Source organism: Emys orbicularis, chromosome 10 (assembly GCF_028017835.1).
Source record: "Emys orbicularis isolate rEmyOrb1 chromosome 10, rEmyOrb1.hap1, whole genome shotgun sequence".
Lineage (NCBI taxonomy): Eukaryota > Metazoa > Chordata > Testudines > Emydidae > Emys > Emys orbicularis.
This window is the reverse complement of record NC_088692.1, coordinates 49,132,403-49,155,231: the sequence shown is the minus strand read 5'-3', so window position 1 is coordinate 49,155,231 and position 22,829 is coordinate 49,132,403. Positions and strand designations below refer to the sequence as shown.

The window sequence follows — 22,829 nt, the reverse complement described above, 5'->3', positions numbered from 1 at the left end:
TACCAAGCACCTGTTGGGTTGGCCATTTAAAATGGGTTTGCAATGTAAAAGGAGGGGCTGCAGTTTCCGGGTTAACATGCAGCACAAACCCAACTACCCCCCCCCCCCCACACCCAATTCTCTGGGATGATCCCTTCACCCCTCCCCCCTACCGCGTGGCTAACAGTGGGGAACATTTCTGTTCAGCCGAGCAGGAACGGGCACCTCTGAATGTCCCCTTAATAAAATAACCCCATTTCAACCAGGTGACCGTGAATGATATCACTCTCCTGAGGATAACAAAGAGAGACAAGGAATGGATGTTGTCTGCATGCCAGCAAACACCGGGACCATATGCTGCCATGCTTTGTTATGCAATGATTCCAGACTATGTGCTACTGGCCTGGCGTGGTAAAGTGTCCTACCATGGCGGACGGGATCAGGCAGCCCTCCCCAGAAACCTTTTGCAAAGGCTTTGGGAGTACATGAAGGAGAGCTTTCTGGAGATGTCCCTGGAGGATTTCCGCTCCATCCCCATACACGTTAACAGACTTTTTCCAGTAGCTGTACTGGCCGCGATTGCCAGGGCAAATTAATCATTAATCATTAAACACGCTTTTAAACCATGTGTAATATTTACAAAGGTACACTCACCAGAGGCCCCTTGTGTGCCCTCAGGGTCTGGGAGCACGCCTTGGGTGAGTTCAGGGGTTACTGGTTCCAGGTCCAGGGTGATAAACATATCCTGGCTGTTGGGGAAACCGGTTTCTCCGCTTCCTTGCTGTGAGCTATCTTCATTGTCTTCATCCTCATCTTCCTCGTACCCCGAACCCGCTTCCCTGTTGCGTGTTTCTCCATTGATGGAGTCAAAGCACACGGTTGGGGTAGTGGTGGCTGCACCCCCTAGCATCGCATGCAGCTCCGCGTAGAAGCGGCATGTTTGCGGCTCTGCCCCGGACCTTCCGTTTGCCTCTCTGGCTTTGTGGTAGGCTTGCCTTAGCTCCTTAATTTTCACGTGGCACTGCTGTGCATCCCTGTTATGGCCTCTGTCCTTCATGGCCTTTGAGACCTTTTCTAATATTTTGCCATTTCATTTACTGCTACGGAGTTCAGCTAGCACTGATTCATCTCCCCATATGGCGAGCAGATCCCGTACCTCCCATGGTAGAGGTCCATGCTGGAGCTCTTTTGCGATCCTGGGACTCCATCATGGTTACCTGTGCTGATGAGCTCCGCGTGGTCACCTGTGCTCTCCACGCTGGGCAAACAGGAAATGAAATTCAAACGTTCGCGGGGCTTTTCCTGTCTACCTGGTCAGTGCATCTGAGTTGAGAGTGCTGTCCAGAGCGGTCACAATGAAGCACTGTGGGATAGCTCCCGGAGGCCAATAACGTTGAATTCCGTCCACACTACCCCAATTCCGACCCGCAAAGGCCGATTTTAGTGCTAATCCCCTCTTCGGAGGTGGAGTAAAGAAACTGATTTAAAGGGCCCTTTAAGTCGAAAAAAGGGCTTCATCGTGTGAACGTGTCCAGGCTTAATTCAACCTAAACTCGTAGTGTAGACCAGGCCTTAGTCCATAAGGTGCCACAGGACTCTTTGCTGCTTTTACAGATCCAGACTAACACGGCTACCCCTTTGATAATTATCACCATGATTTGTACCAAATTAGCAAACTGCCTAGAAGTCCTGGCCCCTCTGTGCTGGCTGCTGTACAACTATGGATAAAAGAGGGGGTCCTTGCTCCAAATCGCTTAAAATCAACATATAAGACAAGAGACAGTTGGCAGAGAGGGTAAGCAGATGGGAGAGAACATAAGAATGGCCATACTGCATCAGATCAAAGGTCCATCTAGCCCAGTATCCTGTCTTCCGACAGTGGCCAATGCCAGGTGCCCCAGAGGGAATGAACAGAACAGGTAATCATCAAGTGATCCATCCCATCACCCATTCCCAGCTTCTGGCACACAGAGGCTAGAGACACCATCCCTGCCCATCCTGGCTAATAGCCATTGATGGACCTATCCTCCGTGAATTTATCCAGTTCTTTTTTGAACCCTGTTATAGTCTTGGGTTTCACAACATCCTCTGGCAGAGTTCCACAGGTTGACTGGGAGTTGTGTGAAGAAATACTTGCTTTTGTTTGTTTTAAACCTGCTGCCTATTAATTTCATTTGGTGACCCCTAGTTCATGTGTTATGAGAAGGAGTAAATAACACTTTCTTATTTACATAAGGAGCATAAAGTAACAGTGAGAAAATTATGAAGAAGTGTAATATACAGTGATCACAGTCTACCAGCTGCCTAAACCATAACTTGCCTTGCTGGTGAATTCAATACCATCACTTTGGCAGCAAATGCATGGACACCAGAGCATTGCTAGGAGTCTGGCATTAAGGCCTATTGGAATTCTTCTTAACCAGAGGGGTCTATCCCTTTGAGGCCAGCACACTGTAATACGGTTGAGAAACAGGTGGTGGGGAGGGAATTCCACAGAGCTGCTAGGAAAGTTTCCAAATTTCTTGTAAGGGTTCCCTTTAGCTTCATGTTCTCTGGGTCTTTGGGGAAGAAATCCGCTCTGGAAAGGAGGACAGTATCCATGGTGAAGGATACCACTGCATGGCTGCCAGATGCAGGACTGTGGTGAAACCTTTGGGTTCCCATATGTAATAAATCATTGCGGGCTATTTGCTAAGGTGCAGATTATGACCGTGGACATCCTCTCTGCACATTTCCTACCCCCAGCAGCCAAGCCTGGGGGGAGGAAAGGAGGGAAATCCCTCTTCCTGATTTTGCTGTGACACCAGTTTCATGGTTGGATTCCAAGCATCCACCTCCATGAGGATATGGAAAGGAAATCGGGGAGAGGCCACCTGTATGCCCTAGATTGTCTCCTTCCCTTTTTTAGCATTATTTTTATTGGGACATTGCACAGTTGCTGGAGGATAAGTTTGCTCTTTTCAGCCCTTTAGGGACAAAGACAGCCTTTTGAAAGGGCAGGTGTACCTCCCCATCAAGGAGACGACAGGCCTGGGGGATATCCCCATCAAAATCCTTGGTCTCATCACAAGAGCAGGAGAGCTGGGGAAAGACTCTGAAGCAGAGGGACAATGACCCATTTAATAACTGGTGCAGGACCTGGCAGCACTTAGAGGTCCATTCCTTATTGATGGGGAGCAGCTAGGAGACTTGCCTCCATAGCAGGAATGGGTGCCTGGCTCCCTTCACCTGCAAGTACCAGTCATAAGAACGGCCATACTGGATCAGACCAATGGCCCATTTATTCCAGTATCCTGTCTTCCAACAGGTGGCCAGTGATAGATGCTTCAGAGGGAATGAACAGAACAGGGCAATTATTGAGTGATCCATCCCCTGTCATCCAGCCCCAGCTTCTGGCAGTCAGAGGCTAGGGACACCCAGAGTGTAGGGTTGAATTCCTGATCAAACTGGCTAACAGCCACTGACGGACCTATCCTCCATGAACTTATCTAATTCTTTTTTGAACCCAGCTATACTTTTGGCTTTCACAACATCCCCTGGGAACGAATTCAACAGGTTGACTGTGCATTGTTTGAAGAAGTACTTCCTTTTGTTTGTTTTAAACCTGCTTTTAATCTCATTGTGTGAGCCCTAGTTCTGGTGTTACATGAAGGGGTAAATAACAATTCCTTATTCACTTTCTCCACACCAGTCATGATTTTATAGACTTCTACCATATTCTCCCTTAGCCATCTCTTTTCCAAGCTGAACAGTCCCCAGTCTTTTTAATCTCTCCTCATACAGAAGCAGTTCCATACTTATAATAATTTTTGTAACCTTCTCTGTAATTTTTCCAATTCTTATACATCTTTTCTGACATTGGGCGAGCAGAAATGCATTGCGTGGGTCTGCGTCATTTATTCTACCTTTCAGCTATTTATGTCCTGCTATAGACGCAATAGGAAAATATCTCCACAAACAGATCAATTTGAAATGTGCTATGCAGATAAAGAGTTTTATAGGCAAATATTTTACAAGTATGACTAAAACAAAATATTCCACCGGGAAGTGCAGTAAAAATGTCTGGGCAAATAATGGTTGGAGAGGCGTTCCTCCTAATGCCAACATGAAAAGTATTTTCCTGAAGGCAGCCAGCCTCCTACAGTTCAAAGAAGGGTGATCTCGCTCCTCATCACAGATAACATGGGAAACATTTGAACAAGACTGCCCCATAGTGGGCATTTTTGAACCTCTTGCTGTTTGAGTAACAGCATCTGTGATGCAGGTGGCTTGGGGAGGACCAAATGTCAGGGACAATTACAGAGGCCTCGGTGATAGCTTCACCATCTGACGGAACTTAGTGGATGACCAATCAACATTTGTCACACTACGCACAGATTTTATTTCTATAGCACCTCAAGGATGGCAAAGCACTCGGTTAGCACCACTACTCTTGAAGAACGTGTCTTTAATGAGCAGGTGGAGCATCAGTTTTATGCCTCAGTCTGAAGACTGAAACAATAATTGCAATGCTGATGAACATGCATCCTCCTAGCTGTGAAGGGTGCAGTTGCATCCTCCTAGTACACATCTACCCCGATATAACGCTGTCCTCGGGAGCCAAAAAATCTTACCGCGTTATAGGTGAAACCGCATTATATCGAACTTGCTTTGATCCGCCGGAGTGCGCAGCCCCGCCCCCCCGGAGCGCTGCTTTACCGCATTATATCCGAATCCATGTTATATTGGGTCGCATTATATCGGGGTAGAGGTGTAGTTTCCATGTGGGCTCTGGCCTGGGAAACATTTCAGTAAACCTGTGCTAATTAAGCACAGTCCTATTTATATCTGCCTTTACTGGTCATTAAGATGCAGAAGGAAAAACTGGACAGAGAACAGGTCTGCTGAAGACACCTACATGCCTCATACAGACACCAGGTGATGATCTTCACATGGGTACCTAGCATAGCTTTGTCCTCCCACCTGGCACTTCTGCTGCTAATTTGTATAGTGACCTGACACACAGAAAGAGCAGCCTTTTTCGGATATATGAGACCGAGGCAGCGTTTTAAGGGTTAAAAGAAGATCTTACCAGTGATTACTACCTGGGCAGCACCCATCATCTTGGCGACGAGCAAGCAAACTAGCCCAATGGGTCCTTGAGCAACAGGAAAGGAAAAGGAGATGTCAGAGTGCAGGAAAATCACGATCACTGTGAAGTGAGTGTAAAGCTCGCTGGGTTGTGGGTATAGCAGTGCTCCAGGGAGGATTGACACTGGGATTATGGCAGATGTCATGATCTGCTACAGTGCACTGAGAATGGCAGTGGGCATGGCTGTTATTGTTCCAGGTTTGGGGCTGGCAGTGAGGAGAATACTGCCAGACTCCTAGGTATCTTGTTACCATCCAAACTGCCTGTTTAGCCACAACATGCACTTCAAATCCATTTTGGAGCAGGGCTGGCCAAGGGGTGCACTGCTGCCCAAGGCCACCCTCAGCCTCAATACAGAGATGTGGGCCATGGAGACTGGAGTGGTCAGCACACAATGCTCCATCGTGAACCTAGAAACCAGGCTGGTCACTCTGTTGCATTTCTCTGTGACAGAGCACTCATGACAGGTGGGAAGCACAAGGCACAAGGTGGGTTATTCCATACCAGCCCCACAGATTAAGACTTTGGATCCCAGAGTGACTCCGCCTCTTCGGCAGGCATGGATTCCCACAGAAAGTGGTTCAATGAGGGCCCCTTCTTCAAAAGTGACGTTATCTGGAAGCCTGCAAGAACCAGAGACACAGGAAAGTCACAATAGGGGCTTTTAATGGTTGTGGAGTGACGCTATCATTTTACGATCCACAGGACCATGTCTGCAAAGATTAGTGTCTAAGCTGTGCTGGCAAAATGCCCTTATAATTGGAATAAAACACAGACCTGAGCACTGCATAAGGGGTACTATGCAACTAACTACCCATCAGACTCTGCAATCTTTCTTTTGGCAGGCACAATTTAGGCACCCACCCTAGAAAACATGATGCTTGTTGTTTGCTGCAATGATTCGTGAGGATGTTCAACAATTTGCTGTGGGGAAGAGGTGTGCCCTGCCTTCATGGATGGGTACGGGAGAGAAGGCTTCTACACCTTCAACTTCTATCATTGTTCTATTCCCGGAGGAGAAGGGGAATGTGCTGCAGATCATCCACTCTTCAGGTTAACAAGGGAAGTGTTCCCCCAGGTGACTCCTGTCAGACCCATGAAATGCTATAGCTTGTAGAGGTGGCCACTTCATCTCACAAAGCAAAGGGACATACGATCAGACATCCCCCTATTCAATACCCCATCATACTCTATTGCTGGTCACTGACATGTGGGAAGTGTTTCAACTGGTGGGTTGGCCTGAGATTCATACAAATGTGTGGTATATACAAAGAGTTTAACACTTGGTAACTAGGTCCTAGCACTCACTCTCCCAAGAAGAATTGAAGGCCTTGGCTCTCCATAGTCAGTGGAGTAACTAACATCTGGTGCAAAGAGGGAGTCAAATGCCCCCAAACCACAGTGGCAGTGTCTTGTATGCAGATGGAACAGGAATAAAGGATGACAAAAGGCACATGGCAGGAGGGAGACAGACAGTATGATTCTGCTATAAGACAGACACTTCTGAGCTGCTGCAAGAGAGTTGAGCCTCAGCTCCCTGGTGCTCAATGCAGCCTTTCAGAAATTTACCAGGCAAACTGAACCTCTCACAAAACAGGCACTGGAAACTGTATTTGAAAGGAAAGTGTTCCATAAAATCGGGTAATGGAGAGCAGTGACAGCTGACAAGGCCCCTCCTTTGAGACAGCAGAGGAGCAGCCTGAAGTCAGAGGGGCAGATTCTGATCTCAGTTGGGTAGCATAAAGCCAGAGAAACTCTGTTGACTCCCACCGCAGCTCTGTAAATCGGGGCACTTTTACTTAGGGGGCCTAAATATAGATTCAGAGGGGTAATTCTGGGCACCTAAGCTTGAAAGTTTTAGCCAAAGTACTTTTCATTCAAGTACAAATCAAAGTTCCCTTCCTTTGCAAGAGGAGAGCCGCCCCATGAACCAAAACAGTGACTTTCCAGGAAACAATGACAGATCAAACAAAAGAAAATTGTCCTAACAGAGCAGAAATACTGTCACAATCAGCTACCCTCTTCTGACAGTGAAGAATAAGCCCTAAGCAACAGCACGGTCTAGTCGGGGCCACCAGTGTCTCCAAAGGCTGTTTAGGACACCAGTTTGAAGGAGCCCTCCTCTGCCAGACAGCAGCAGTGCACTCTAGTGGACAGAGTGAGGGGGAGGGACAAACCTTTTCAGATTAATTGAATCTCAAATTCCAATGCTGACATTTCATTAGGTACCAGATACAAACCCAGATGAGAAATGGCCTTTATGTTTGTTAACGGGAAAATGTCTAGTTTATTGCAGCAGAGATTTCTGAAGAAAATCAATAAACCTGTGCTAAAGCAGACTACACTCTATTGCTTTATGGACCTAATCCTATAGGATCCTTGAGCAACTGATTTTTTGGGGAATTTTGCCTGAGTAAGGATTTGGGTCTCTGATAAAACTACCCCAGTGCTTTATCAGCGCAAACACTGGTGCTAAGCTGCATACTGAAGTGGTACTTTGTGGGCCGGGTTTCAGAACGGAAGCAGCCCAGGACTGTGCACAAGGGTGTACATGTTGATAATTTGTCTGAGCAGTTACTAGTGGGGGAGGGAGTTCAATAATCTATCTTTTTAAGGATTCTATATTGCTGCCCATTACCAGGGTATCTACTCAACTCCCAGGAAAATCTGATTGATGAAACAAGGTCCTTAGTGGCCTTCGTGGAGTCTTCAGCCCTTTCCAGTGGGAGCTGTGCTTGGGGTATGGAGTGATGATAGCGGCACGTGAAAACATCACTCTTGTCTCAGGGGCACAACCAGTTACATGTGCACACACACACACACACATACACACACACACACACACACACACACACACACACAATCAGTCCATCATCCAGTCTCACATTTTGAAAACCAAGCCTATAACTTCCTGGGTGAATGATTCTTGCCCACCTGCCAGGAGCCATGTGGTTACATTAATAAATGCTTTCAAAGTGCCTGGATATACCCACATGGAAGGTGCTATTGAAAGGCAAAGTGTGATTTTTATTATAACCTGAAAAAAAGGAACCAAGCCAGATACTTGTCCCCCTCCCTGCGCAGAGCAGGGTACTGAGAGTCTGTTGGGGCTCTGCTGCTGGCCCACAGGGTCAATGTGTTCTTCAATTAATCCATCTAAAAAGAGGGATTATCATACTTAGCTACCTTGCAGATGAGGCTTCATTCATGAATGTTTGCAAAATGCTCCAAGGCCCTCCAGTAAGAGCACAAAGTCCTGTCACTATGAGACAATGATTCCAATGCAGAAGGTCCATTTCTGACAACCCAGCAAACATCAGGGATGCTATTTCTAGAGCATGCACAGGCACAAATGAAAGAGGAATGTTAGTCCCTAGCGTTAGTGCATTTCTGGATTTACGGGTTTGTTCTTTCTTCAGTGTACATGGAACTCCCTGTTCCACACGGGCCTCAAAAGGGGAGCAAACTCCATAGATTAAATATCTACATGGCACTGCCACAGAGTATTCCAGGGTGGATACGCTGGACCCAATTCATCCCCGGCATGACTCTACTGAAGTCAGAGCAGTTATGCAGGGATGAATTTGGACTGCTAGGTTTTCTAATGCTCCAATTCAGCAAAGTACTTCAGCACATGCTTAACGTTAAGCTTGTGCTTAAGTCCCATTGCAATCAAGCCATACGGATGCTCATATGCTTAAATGTTTTGCTGAATTGGAGCCCAAGTGAGTTTCTCTGACAACCAGGACGTGACCTTTGGCATCAGTGAGGTCAAAATTGTCTTCAGTGTTGCACGAAGGCTGGATTAGCAGAGGTACTGGCTGCCTGGGACAATCAGGACCAGTCTAGGTCTTCTCAGTTAATAACTGAGCAAATCGTATTGCAGGTTTAGCAGTTTTTGCAGTGCTTTCTACAGGGCAGAAACGGTGCTGGCTCTCCTTGACGAATGAGGAAAAGCCGTTCCTGGAGTTTCCAACAGCAGAACCCAAAAAACCATCAGGCCTTACCTTGCCTTGTAGAAATGAGAGCAAGAAGAGAGAGGATTTAAGAAAAGGAAACCCTTTGGGGTTAAAGCAGTGACAAAGTCATACGAAATCTGCAGGAAAGAAATGTCTAACTACTTCCTGTCATAAAGTTCTCAGATACCACGGTGAAGAGTGGAGATAAAAACAAAGACAAACAAACACATAAATAAATAATCCCTAGCTCTTCTACAGTACTTAGCATCCGTAGCTCTCATAGTGCATTACACAGGAGGTCAGTACAAAGGAGGTCAGATTAAGTTCTAGATCACATTCCCAAACACTTGGCAACCAGGCCTCAATCTGAACCCCACCCATGCCAGGGGCATCTTGGGAAATAACAAGAAGCGCTTCATGTAACTAGATTACTATCCCCATTGTGCAGATGGCTGAGGGAGAGAGGGAGGAGCCATATGGCTAACCCCACACAGGGAGTGGTTATCTGTAGGCAGGGGGAGTGTGTGACTGACTTGTAGCAAAAGCTGGCATTGTGTGCATAATATCGGCACAGGTTTCCATCATCAGGAGGTGTCGCACAGAAGAAGATAGTCGGAGACAGGTTGTAGCGTCCGATTTTGCAGAATTCATCGATGTCTCGCGGAGCACCAGGCTCAATGGCCACTCGATCGCCTGAGTGAGTGAAAGAAGGGTGGGGTGAGACAAGGGGTGTGTGGGCACAGCACCATGTGGAGATCTGAATGCTCAAGAGGGATGCCAAGGAAGGAAGAGATCTACCCTGTTCTGTAAACACCCACTGAAAGACAAAGACTTCCTTTGATACACTTGAATCTATTTCCCTAATGCCATGCTACGGAGGACGCATCACCCAGCCCCAGGGACCCAGCAATACACACTGTTCATCATTACAGAAGGAAATATAATATGCAAGAGGCAGACAGACACTAAGAGGATGCCGGATCAGTCACATGCAGAGCTACCTACATCTTCCCCTCAGTCTAATCACTGTAAATTGGCTGATTTCCTATTCCCATCAGAAAGCTAGTGTTTGTCACAGAGTATCACTGAGTGGTATCTGAGATCTCCTGCAATTAGGAACTAAACGGAATCACCATGCAGGATCTGTTGGCAAACGTTTGATTTTAATGGCAATCACTGTACTTGCTCTCTAGACTGACAGTTATGATGGGGAGGGAGGCTGGGCTCCTGGTAAAGACCTGGAAGCGCATGTAGGAGTCAGGAGATCAGTATCCAAAATACATAGAGCACAAAAGCCCCTTACTCCCATGTGGGAGAGCTCCACATTGCCTGATCAATCCTCGGACAGCTCAGAGTGGCAAAGGGGCAGTTGTTCACCTGCTCCACAGTCAGGTTTTCCGAAACTCATAAAACATCCAAAATGCTTCCAGCCCTTTTCACTCAGCACCAGAAAGCCAATAATTGGGCAAATCCCTCAGTGAGGCTGTGGTCATCTCTCTAGCTCAGAGGTTCCCCTCAGGATGTCCAGGCAGATGGAGGGCCCTTTGGTCATTATTATTGTTTATTAATTACAGAGCGGCATCAGCGTACTAAGCACTGCACAGAACACAGAGAAAGATTTAGTCCCTGCCCCATAGATCTAACTCTGGGGCCAAACTCTGCTGTGTGTTACACCTATTTAAATCTGGAGTCACTCTAATGAAGTTAACAGTTACCCTAGATTTACAGTGGTGTAAATGAGAAATAATGCACCACATTTCTTAGTAAGCCAGCACCTAACCGTCAATGCGAGATGTCCTCAACTTCTGGAGCATGTACACACAGCAAAAGGAAGATATGATACACCTCTACCTCGATATAACGCTGTCCTCGGGAGCCAAAAAATCTTACCACGTTATAGGTGAAACCGCGTTATATTGAACTTGCTTTGATCCACTGGAGTACGCAGCCCCGCCCCCCCGGAGCACTGCTTTACCACGTTATATCCGAATTTGTGTTATATCGGGTCGCGTTATATCGAGGTAGAGGTGTATTGAGTTAACTGGCTCAATAAAAGGGTTCACAAGCAGCAAGAGTGACTCACATGCATGGTCTACAAAGGCTTTATTGTCTCGCTTGGATTGCACGTTCAACACGTATCCTTTAAATACACAACAGGGCATGTGCAATATTCAAATCATATTAGCATTCTCCAAAAGGTCAAAGCAAGTGATTCCTAAGAAGTGCCATGAAGTCAGATGTCCAAAGTGAGTAATGGATGGCAGTGAGCCTTGTCATTTGTGAGGGGACAGTGTTGGACAAATCACAACAGATCTCAATCTGCCCAATGTACTGTGCAGTAAAGCAGGGACAGGAGACAAAACCCAAGAGGAGCTGTTTTTATTGTAACATCTTACTCTAGGTTTGATTTTCAATAAAAGAGAGCCAGATTTGGCTTGGAAGGGCTGGTGGTTGGTTAGGAGGATTTGTGCAAGGGGTGAAGAGAGCAGTGAACCAACAGATAAAGGACAACAGCTGTGTTTTAGGTAGATATAGGTGCAAACCATAACACTGGAACCCAGCTCTGGCTCCTGAACCCCAAGTCCAGTGGTGCTGGGACCTGCACACCAGTTTTAACCCAATATAAAGGCAGAGTAATTTATGAAATTCAAATGCAAGTTAAGATTTTCATCTAAGGCCTTTTCTGGCCCCCATTATCATAGTACCCCAGCATCTCACAATCTTTAACGTACTGATTTTCCCAACACCCCTGTGAGATAGGGCGGTGCTATTATCCCCATTTTACAAAGGGGAACAGAGGCAAAAGGAGTTTAAGTGACTTGCCCAAGGTCACCCAAGAAGTCTAGCGTAGCAGGGGACTGAGCCCAGGAGTGCTGAGTTCCAAGTTGGCACTCACATCACTGGACCATCTTCCTCCTCTTTTTATCACTCCTAAACTGAAGGTTTTGGCTTAGGCTTCTCTGGTTTGCAGGATTCCTAATGTTTCATCAATGCACAATGAACATTTACTATTTCCTAGCAGGCTAGCCTCTCAACCTCATCACAACAGAGAAAGTACATATCAGGCAACCGTCCACAAGATTCAAGGAAGCTGCTCACCTGGCTTCAGATGGGTTACTGATGACCCCACTTTGATGACGGTTCCGGATGCCTCATGCCCTAGCACCATGGGCTTCTTTATGATAAAGTCCCCAATTCTACCATTCTGCCAATAGTGGACATCAGACCCACAGATCCCGACCGAATGCATCCTCAGCAGCACCTCTGGCAAAGAAAGAAAGAGGCATAAACCAGAGACCAACTGCATCAGAACAGAATTAGGCCAATGCTGAGAGCACTTTTGAAAATCTCATTCTAATGTTTATCACTAGAAAATATACTAGTGGACAATCCTGCTCTAGCCCTGGGGGTGGACTAGACAAGTTTCAATAGGTTTTCCATCATCTTCTTCCCTCTATTTCTTTACCTTCCTAATCTGTTCACCATCATTTACTAACATGTTTCATAGTAACACATTTGCAATTACATCCTATAGGATAGTCAACATTTATGAGCTACTTACTGAAATCTGAACATTCTAGATAAGAACCTAAAACTTCCAAGAGCTTAAAATAAAATATATCTCTTGTAAATGAAGGCAAATGTAATCTAAGAGGAGAGCTTAAGTCTGGGTGCCAAATGGGACCTTTGATTAAATATGATTCACAGAACTTCTGGCTACTTGAATAATTTTCAGTTAGAATGGTGTACTATGCATTTGAACGCAGCAATAAAGCATATATACTTCAGGGTTAGGGTAATCAGATTATCAAGATGAAACTATGTTTAGTGTTTCCGATCACATGATAAGCAGCCTGCGGCATCAAAATCCCAATGGAATTTCCATTTTACAAGCTTGTTATCTGAATGAGGCCAGAATGGAGTTTCTAGCTAATTTTTCCTTCTCTAGTTTCTGTGGGCCCAATCCTGAGAAGTGCAGATCGTTTCCAACTCCCATCAGCACCCCTTTGTGATATTGTTCTCTTTCAGAGGAAGGTAATATGAAGCTCACAAACGCTGCTGGTTATTCAGATGTTATTAAAATGACCTAGTCTCTTGCCCAACTTTATTTACACCGTCTTCCTTCTCAGTGCAAGTCCCATCCACTTACACTTCAGCAGAGTGGATGCAGGTAGGTCTAAAGGAAGAGAACTAATTTTCCAGACCTTATGCATCATTTCTCAATAGGACCCTCAGGATTGTGTCTTTCATAAGTTGTTATTGTTCCCAGATCTTGTTAACCTAAAACATAGGGAGAGGGCGTTAGCTAACGCCACATACATTTCAGATTTCACCACCATTCCGTCTCAAATGGATGCAATATTTGACCTGCTCCACCTACATGCTCCTTTTTGGGCAATGTTATATGTTATCATAGACACTATAGTTGGTTTGCAGTGGGAGATCAGCGAAGGGTAAATAGAGAATTTAGAAAGAAATTACACTCATAAAGAAAACCACAAGGTAGAAGGCAGGCAGTCACTCTAGAGACCTACCATTGGGACCTGGTTCTGGGACCGAGCGATTTTCCTATAGGGAAACAAACATAAAGCATTCAGTTTGCATGAAAATTTGGGGCTGCTTTCTGAGAAATCCCTAGAATTTTCTCCAGTATATAAGTAATTACAGTAGTGGGATCACGTCTTATACACCAAACATCCCTAGAATGGAACAGGACTTGTGGTTTCAGTTAAGCACCTTATCCCATGATCTGAAAACAAACTCATCTTCTGAAACCAAACTGGCTTTTGAACCAGATATTCACAGTAAAGCAACAACTTATAAAGACAGTCAGGATTAAATGTCCCTTTCTAAATGCCTATTCTCATGCCCTTGTCTTGTAATGCTATTACTGCTGGAATAGCTGTTCCTTGAGATTGTTATATGAATGAGGCATTATAAAACTTGAATCATTGACCAATGGGGAAAACCCATGGAAGGGAAAAACACAACAAAAATTCCATGTGGCTGAGGGCAAAAACACCATCTTTTCCCCCACAAGTGGATATAATGGGAGCATTATAGAAGCAGGGTACAGTGGCTATTTAACAGTGTGGAGCCTGAGGATCCCAGGAAAATGAGCATTACACAGCTACTTTGTCATATATAGAAGGGCTCAGCTACAACCCTGGGTCACATTGCACACCAATAAAAGGTCATCTATATGTTTGCAGGACTTTTACCTCTTCTCTCTATATTTATGTACTTACATGGTTCCCCAACATTGTGGTATCTGAGCTCCTCCCAAGTATTCAAAGAAAAAGGAATAAGTCCTTAGGATTTCACTACACAAGGAGGTTAAACAAAATGTCCAGGTACAAAAATAAACACTGTGCTTTCAAACCCCTATAACTGTCTCTGTTCACAGGATTGGGGAGGTAGTGTATAATGGGGAGGAAAAGTGGATTTCTGAGTTCTCAACAGGTTCGCTGCAAAGTTTCTTCCTAACTTTAAAAATGAAAGTGGGGTGGTTGCATTATCTTTTCAAGATTACTGGAACCAGCCCAACTCCCAGTTGAAAGACTCCCATTGACTGCAATTGAAACTGAATTGGTCCTTCGCTGGGACTAGCGTAAACGCTGTATAATCTGCTTGCTTAGAAGTTATTTCGTTATCAAAGTCATACATTGTGTCCTACACCTAATTACCCCCACACATAAACCCGGGCGTTGGACCTTTGAACGCAGATATTCTTTCTTAAAGAATTTACAATTTAAAAACTTCATAAACACTAACCTCAATATTTGACATCACTATCACAGTAAGAAAGCAAACATTAAAGTGAAGAGAATTATGTTGTGTTCAGTTTGATTTCACCTCACTATGTTTATCTTTTGCTGCACCTTTCTCCAAAGATGATTTAAGTGTTTAGTCAATAAGCAAATATTACTTTGGATTGAAGAAGTGGATGGTCTTGTTATGGTGGTCCACAGAGCATCAGCTACAGCAGTCATGAAGAGATTACCACAACAGGGCACTAGAGACACCAGATTTACCACCCATTTTAGGGAAATATTGTAGTATCTCTGATATCTCTGTGAGGCAAATGCTGACTTTTTAGTGGAGCCACAGCACTACACTTCAATATAGAGTCTCAATCCCAGCAGTGCTTTTGAACCCACCCTGCTGTCTTTGCTTTCCTTGACTCTTTAGTAGTGTAGGGCATAAAGCTCGGGGAAGCATGAGATTTGATTAGTGTGATTTAATGACTGTAAAGTCAAATAAACATGGTGGGCCTGATGCTCATTTACACGGAGGTCCCTTAACACAGTCAGAGTGATTTAAAAGTGAATAAGTGTAAATGTGAATCAGGTCCAGTGTGCGTGGGGACAGGGAAGTGGGTGGAGGGGCAGGGTAAAGATTCAAGGAGAGTGACGGTTGGACCGAAAGAGTCTGTCTTCCACTCCTTAAAACGTATCTTGTTGTACAATACTGCAGCTAGACAAATAGTTACAAAGCATGTATTCTATTGGGAAGTTAATGGTAGAAAGGTAAGTGAGGAGTCATTTGATTCATAAAAATCTATAGAATCATAATTTCAATGGTGCCACCTTCTGAGGCGTGGCAGGGGGACACACTGCCTCCCAGCTCTAGGTCCTCTGGTTGGTGGAAATTTCGATAACACAACGTTGTCCTAAGTGGGTCAAGAGGGTTGTCATTTGAGAGCCCTTTCTCCCATGAACACAATGGTGGTAGTAGCAAACACGAACAATTATGTAGATATATATATGAGAAATATTTTTAAATCATTTTTTAAAATTATACTTTAACATGCCCATGTCAAACATGCAGCTCTCACAAAGCTAAATTGTGGCCCTCCACTGACAGTACTATGTTACTAGTTCATGCTCAGAAATATGATACCTGATTTTTTTTTTAAATGTGACAGATTACTATAAATGGAAGGAGTGCTTCCAGTTGTGCCATCATCAGCAAAAAAAGAGAAGTGGTTCAGTGGTACTCAGCTTTATTGTGCTAAAAGAGTTGTAATGGGGCACTGGTTAAGACATCAGCATCCAGACAGAAGCTACTGGAATCCATTCACAAATGGCATACACATAATTACATAACATAATTAATTACAATCCCAAAGTAATTTATTACAGAATCCTTATTTTTACTTTGGTCTCAATGATTTTTAGGCACAATGAGGAGACAAAGAGTTCCAACTAGCAATGAATCTTTGGAGAATACCATCATGGAGGACCTGGTTAAACACAATGCTCAGTGGCACCTTACAAGCTATAACAAGTGCACCCATAAACTGAATTTGGTATGTTTGGAGAGGAAGTACGTTGAGCATCAGGAAAAGCTGAAGATGCCAGGACAAATGACAGCTGTGGGTGAGACTTGCCTTACACTATTTCCCATGGAATACATTTCAAGAAGAACATCTGCTTCTTCTGCAGTAAGCCGGAAGCCCAAAGGCATCCTCTAAGCACAGTTTCAACACGAAAAACAGGTGAGAAACTGTATGAAGCAGTCACTGTTAGCAAGAACGTTGCATGGAAAGTAAAGTAAAATGGGCACACTGACCCAAAAGATGCCTATGCATATGACATTGTGTATCACATCAAGTGCTACACCAAGAACATAGGTAACATGTTGCATCTAAAGGTCAAAGCAACAGAAACAAATAATGATACTACTACTACTGCAAACTACGTGACTAATCTGGATTTCATAAAATACCTTGCAGAGACTCTAATGAATGGGAAAGTGATGGCAATGGCTGATACAGAGACTAAGTACAGAGAGAATATGTGCTTTGAACGGGATTGAAGAGGAACAAATGCTTAGCAGACAGGCTCTTAAAGCACTTACTAAAGATGAACTGTGGGATATGGACAAAGTTTTTAGCAATCCTATCCACAGAAATGAATCACAGGGCATATCGTTAAAATCTGCAAAAGACATGGTGCTACCGAAAGTGGAAGAAAGCACTGATGTCAACAGTTCAACAATTCAACAGAACACTGTTTACAGCCACTAAATTTTTACAGAAAAGCATTTTGTATTGCAGCACATGGGAATTTCAGAGGTCCATAGCTGATGCCAAACCTGAAGAAATAATACCATGTGACCGGTACTACTTCTTTAAATGGTGCATTGGTGGTCACAGTGACATCAGCACCAGATCTTTCATGACCATCCAGAACTCCATCAAACTTCAAATGAAACATTAAGCTTGGGTGGGATGACCTCCCCCAAAGAAACCAAGCACCATCTAGACTCATTAGGTGCTGTTAAATGCCAAGAAGGGGCAATTTTAAAGCTACAGGATAAACTTACTCACACTGGCAAACCATTCTCCTATGATGGACCATAATATCATGACAAAAGCAGTCTTCAGTGATGAGACAGCTAAAGATGTCAACTGAATGGATACTTTGGGTCATGACTTGTATCAAGCCTTCAAAACCCAAAGAATTATCCAAGGCTCCATCAATCAAGAAGCATTCCTCAAATGCAAAGACGACAGTCAAAGTGAAGGTGGCAGGGACTATTACAGAGCTAACCAGACAAGTCATCACTTGTTTGTCTCCTGGTTGTGTCCAGATCTGAGTGTCATGTTGACCTATATGAGACTTTGGAAAGTATGAGTTCTCTGTGGTATCATAACTGATGTCTGAATGTGATGGAGAAATGCATGTGTGCTAGGTGAAAACCAAACTTATGCACATCTTGCATGGTCTTCCTAAGCCAGCACCTATTGATGTGACTGGTATCTTATCCCAGCCAAGGTCTTTCAGAGTAGCAATCACAGATGGTATGGCTGAGGTACAAGCTCTCGACAAACCAGAAACTGTTAATACCTGCCAAGATTTGGCCTACAGAGAAAATGCAGGACCTATAACGAAGTCCACCTCACGTTTGACACGTATGTGTAGGCATCTATTACAAATATTACCAGAAAGAATGGACTCCATGGTATTGCACCTGTCCAATACAAAATCATTGACTCCACAAACATTTCCAGTGTCACAATGAAGCTACTGTCCCATACTTGCACAAAGCATGAGTTAACCACACATTGCAGGAAAAACATTACAGCATGCAAAGAATTGCTCAAAGAATTTCATTGTCACATGCCATAATGAAACTTCTGCCTCGCACTTTTCAGTGGAGTTTCTTTGTAATTCCCAAGACTTCTGCAAATTCTGTTTCTATGCCTGCTGCTGGGGAACAGAATCACTGTATATCCCTCAGAGATGTGTTCCTATCTCCTAGACCATTAAAAGATGCCACACTGCCAGGTTTTCACACCCTTTCAGGATGGAAGACAAAATTTCCTTTCTGGAAGGCATTTGATTCAGCCCCCGAAGACTCTCTCGCACTGAAGGTGCTTGGAATGGCTGAGACAGTCATTGATGAGATCATAAATGCACTGGAGGTGTTCATATGTCAAATTTACTATTTGAGATCAACTTTACAACACTTGCAGACCTACACTGGTGGCATTTTCCAAGGATCAGACAAATGGAGAAAAATTGCCACGAAGAGGTTCATGTTTTTACCTGCTACCGAGAAGATAAAACCATCAAGCAAAGGAATAGCTCCAGGATGATTGAGCACATCCAAAAGTATCCTCTCCTACCAAGCATGAATGGGTTTTTCCAGTTACACATGAAATACAATGCATTCTCAAATCAATCCTAATCAAATGGTCATGTGCAAAAACCAGACGCTCGCCACCATGCAAACGGTTGGCCAGCAGCCTGCCTTGTATGGTGATGTGTGAGTGTGGCGCAGATGAGGATCAGTATGTGTTACAATGTAATTTAATTTTTTTTTATTTTTAAACATTTTCTTGAATATATATCTTCATAAGTGTTCTAGGTTTGTCATGTTTGGTACCATTGTGTTTGGGGGGGAAAAGGGCTTTCAAATGAAACCCAACTGAATCCTTTTCTGACAACCCTGCATTATCAAAATTTCCACCAACCAGAGGACCTGAAGCTGGGAGCCAGGGGATGGGGCACTGAGTCCTCCCTGCCACAATGCACAGCATGACACCATTGAAATTATGATTCTGTCAGAATTTTATTAATCAAATAATGCCTCACTTACCTTTCTATCACTAACTTGCCCATGGAATGAGATTTTACTACATCAGTGTTCCCGGACTAAAATGCTCGCCTGCCTGTGCATATCTCACAAGCATTGCACTGCCATTCATTGTTAAAATAAGCAGTAAATGATTAACACTGCATATGGACAATATGTGGCCAAATTCTGCCTGTTGATATTAATGAAGCTCAATGGGGTGTGCATCTGGGCACAACCCGCTCTATGTAATTTTTAGTGCCCAGAACTTTATTTCTGACACAGATTTCTTCAGTCCAAGGCACTTTGTCCCACTCAGGACACAACCAGAGTGAATTGGAAGCTTTTAAAGAAAGCCTTTTTTGAGTTATCCACATGCATAGAAAGCATCTAATAAATGTGTGAATTGGTGAAACACAATTTTTACAACCTCAGCTTTTTTTTTTAGAAAAGTTGTGTGTGAAAATAGGAGCTTGCAATATGTATAAAAGATAATGAAGCTCACAATACTGGGAGTATCTAAGAGCATCCTAAAAAACATGCACCCATTTGTTCATTAGGGAGCTCAAAGAAGAACGACGAGAATGATCTTGAGTCCAGAAAAACTCTCATATGGAGAAAGACTGAAGAGATTGGGACTGTTACTTTAGAGAGGAGACAAATAAGAGGGGACATGATAATGATTGTGATAAAGGGGATTTTCAATTAAATTAAAAACCGGCAAATTTAAAATTGATAAAAGCATGTAAATACTATACAAATACAACATATACATATTATTTATTATTTGTATTACCATAGCACCTAGGAGTCCCAGTAGTGGATCAGGACCCCATTGTGCAAGAGATTTTTTCAAACAAAGAAAAACAGACTCTGGAACTCACTGCCACAGGAAGTTATTAATGTCAAGAACTTAATGAGATTCAAAAAGGGATTGGACACTTATATGAATAATAAGAATATCCAGTTATTACAGTTAATGCTAACAAATATTTTGAAAGGAATATTAAACCCCATGTTTCAGGGCTTAAGCCAATCTCTAACTATTAGAAATTATGAGGTGATCCAAAGTGGGCACCACTTGGCCTTAGTCAGAGTCAGGATACTGGGCTAGATGGACCTTGGGTGTGATCTAGTATGGCAATTCCTATGTTTCTATTTAGAAAACTGTACATTATATGTGTATGAGATGCACATTATTATAAGTGTTGCTTTTTAATACTGTTTTGGCAGATGTTACTGCTATCTCAAATGTGGCTGTGAGCCACGCATTGTATGTAACACTGCTCATGCGGACACACTCTGTTTGAACTGCACTGGAGCGATAAAAATAAACTGAGCCACACAGGTGACCAAAGTCCATATTTAATCACCTGCCAGATCAAAACTATTTTCTGTGGCTACCTCACTGCTTATCAAAGTTCATTAAGACACAGGCCTTGATTTTTAGAAGTGGCCTCTTATTTGGCATCTTCCAAATTTGCAAATGCAAATACCTGTACACACAACAGATGTCTAACTACCTGACTGCAGCCAGAAAGTTGGAGTCCAGATTGAAGTACTAATGAAAATCAGGCCGATAGTGTGCAAGTTTGGGTCAGTTTTGGCACTCTGTCATTCCTACCTGTTAGCCATGTTCACATGAGCTGTTAAAATGTACACCATTAAATGTTGTTTATTTTTTCTCTTGCTTCCCAGCAGCACCTTCTGGCACAGGAATATGTACTCAACTGTATGGCTTCCAAAGCCCTCCCCACCACACACCATCAAATGCAATACAGACAAACAGGATGTTAGCAATGTTCTTCTTTGCCAGAACCTGTATGATAGGGATGCCCACACTTTGCCAGCGGAGGCTCATGCTAGCAACTTGCTGGATCCTGAGGACTGCGCAGAATTTGGGTAAAACAGAGAAGACTGCAGGGCTAGTTTGTCCCTCTGCAGTCTAGTGTGGTGAAACTTCTCCAGAGTCATTTCCCTGCCATCTCTTGTCTGATCGCTTCCCTCCTTTGGGAGTGCCCCTACCCTGCCAAATAGAGCTTCAGCAGTGCCAACCCCTGTCTCCCCAGCTAACCCACTGAGCCCTACAATCCTCACTCCCTGCCAAACTCAGGGGCAAAGGGAGCTTCCATTCCACTCCTGGCCTGCGAGGGCCCTAGTCCTCTGAATTGTGAGGAGGTACAAAACAGCCTTGCCAACGACCAGAAAGATTCCAAACCTCCCTTCATTTAATTCTAGTAGGTCACTTGATACTGTGTCACATGAAGTCACCGCATAAATTAATGCCAACTGGCCTGGACAGAAATAGTCATGTGCATTCAAAACAGGTTGAAGGACAGTAACAACAGGCAATAATTAACAGCAATGGACATAGCTGGAGTAGATTCCAGGCTAGGCTGAGTCTTATTAAACAGCATCATCAATGATCTGACACCTCATTAGATGTAATATGCAAAAACCCTGAAGAAAGCAATATAAACAAGTGGGGAGCTGGAGGAAAAATAAAGAGTTAACTGCTTAGCTAAGCAATGACTGGGAAGAGGGGTAGGGGAGACATGATAAGAGTACACTGATATTTGAGGGAAAAGAATTATTTAGTGTGTTACAGGGGGGTCTAAGTAGGAAGAATGGGATGAAATTAACTAAAGATGAATTTAAGCCAAATACCAGAAGCTTCTTGCCAGAAAGATGTATTAGATGTGAAAACATTTCCATAGATAAGAGTTGGGAGCCTCACCATGTGGAACATAGAAATCCAGATTGGCAAAAACTCCAGAAATGCCTGAAACTTCTATGATCCAGGCAGTGTCCTGGGCTGCAAATTCACAGAAACTCCCTGAGTGCCCCCCCCATCCCCTGAACCCCAAGAGCTATGACACACACACCCCCTCCAATCCCTTGACCCCTGAGGGCCGCGATCCACCTCAATCCCATCAGGGCTGTGACCCCCCAACAACCCCCGAGGGCTGGGATCCCCTCCCCCCCAGCCGCCTCTCGCTGTGCGGGGCGGGCCGGGCCGGGCCGGCCGTACCAGGCGCAGGTCCCCGGCGCGATGTACCACCACCGACAGGTTCTCGGCGCCTTGTTCCGCCATCCTCCCTCGGCCAGCCGGGGCAGGGCCGCTCGCGGCGCTTCCTCCCTCAGCAACGGCCGCTGCCCGCGCGCAGGTGCACAGGCCGCGCGGCGGGGAGCGACAGTCGGCGCCTCGGCCGCTTTGCGCCGTTCCTGGGCTGCAGCCGCTGCACCCGTCTGCGGCCAGAGGGACTTTAGCCGGGTCCAAGGGCCGGCGGCTGGCAGGACCCGGGGGGGCGGGGAGCGGCCGGGTCTCATAGTCCAAACTGCAGCTAGCCTGGCGGGAGTCAGCGCTGCCTGGGGGGCACGAGGGAGGGGCCCCGCCCCCAGGAAGCCGCGGGCCTTGAAGGGGGGTGGCTGGGCCCCAGTGCAGGGCCTTGAAGGCAGGCCTGGGGGTGGCTGGGCCCCAGCGCAGGGCCTTGAAGGGGAGGGCAGGCCTGGGGGTGGCTGGGCCCCAGCGCAGGGCCTTGAAGGGGGGTGGGTAGGCCTGGGGCATTGTGGGGAGAGGGCAGCTATTCAAGCTTCTCTTCCTTGTCCCACTGTGTGACACACACACACACCCCGGCCACGTTGTGGAGGAAGAATCTGAGTGCTTCGGCACA

General features: G+C 44.9%; 1 protein-coding gene across 1 annotated transcript in view; it reads right to left on the bottom strand.

Moving 5' to 3' along the window:
* Window positions 1-22,270, bottom strand: part of SORD (sorbitol dehydrogenase) — a 38,822-nt gene extending 16,552 nt beyond the window's left edge. The window contains exons 1-6 of the mRNA XM_065412258.1: window positions 22,187-22,270; window positions 13,605-13,638; window positions 12,169-12,333; window positions 9,603-9,762; window positions 5,615-5,733; window positions 5,051-5,116 (exon numbers count right to left, since the gene is read on the bottom strand). Of these exons, the coding sequence (XP_065268330.1) occupies window positions 5,051-5,116; window positions 5,615-5,733; window positions 9,603-9,762; window positions 12,169-12,333; window positions 13,605-13,638; window positions 22,187-22,249 (607 nt within the window). The 5' untranslated portion in view covers window positions 22,250-22,270. The remainder of the gene's footprint in view (window positions 1-5,050; window positions 5,117-5,614; window positions 5,734-9,602; window positions 9,763-12,168; window positions 12,334-13,604; window positions 13,639-22,186) is intronic.
* Window positions 22,271-22,829: the final 559 nt, after the last annotated feature.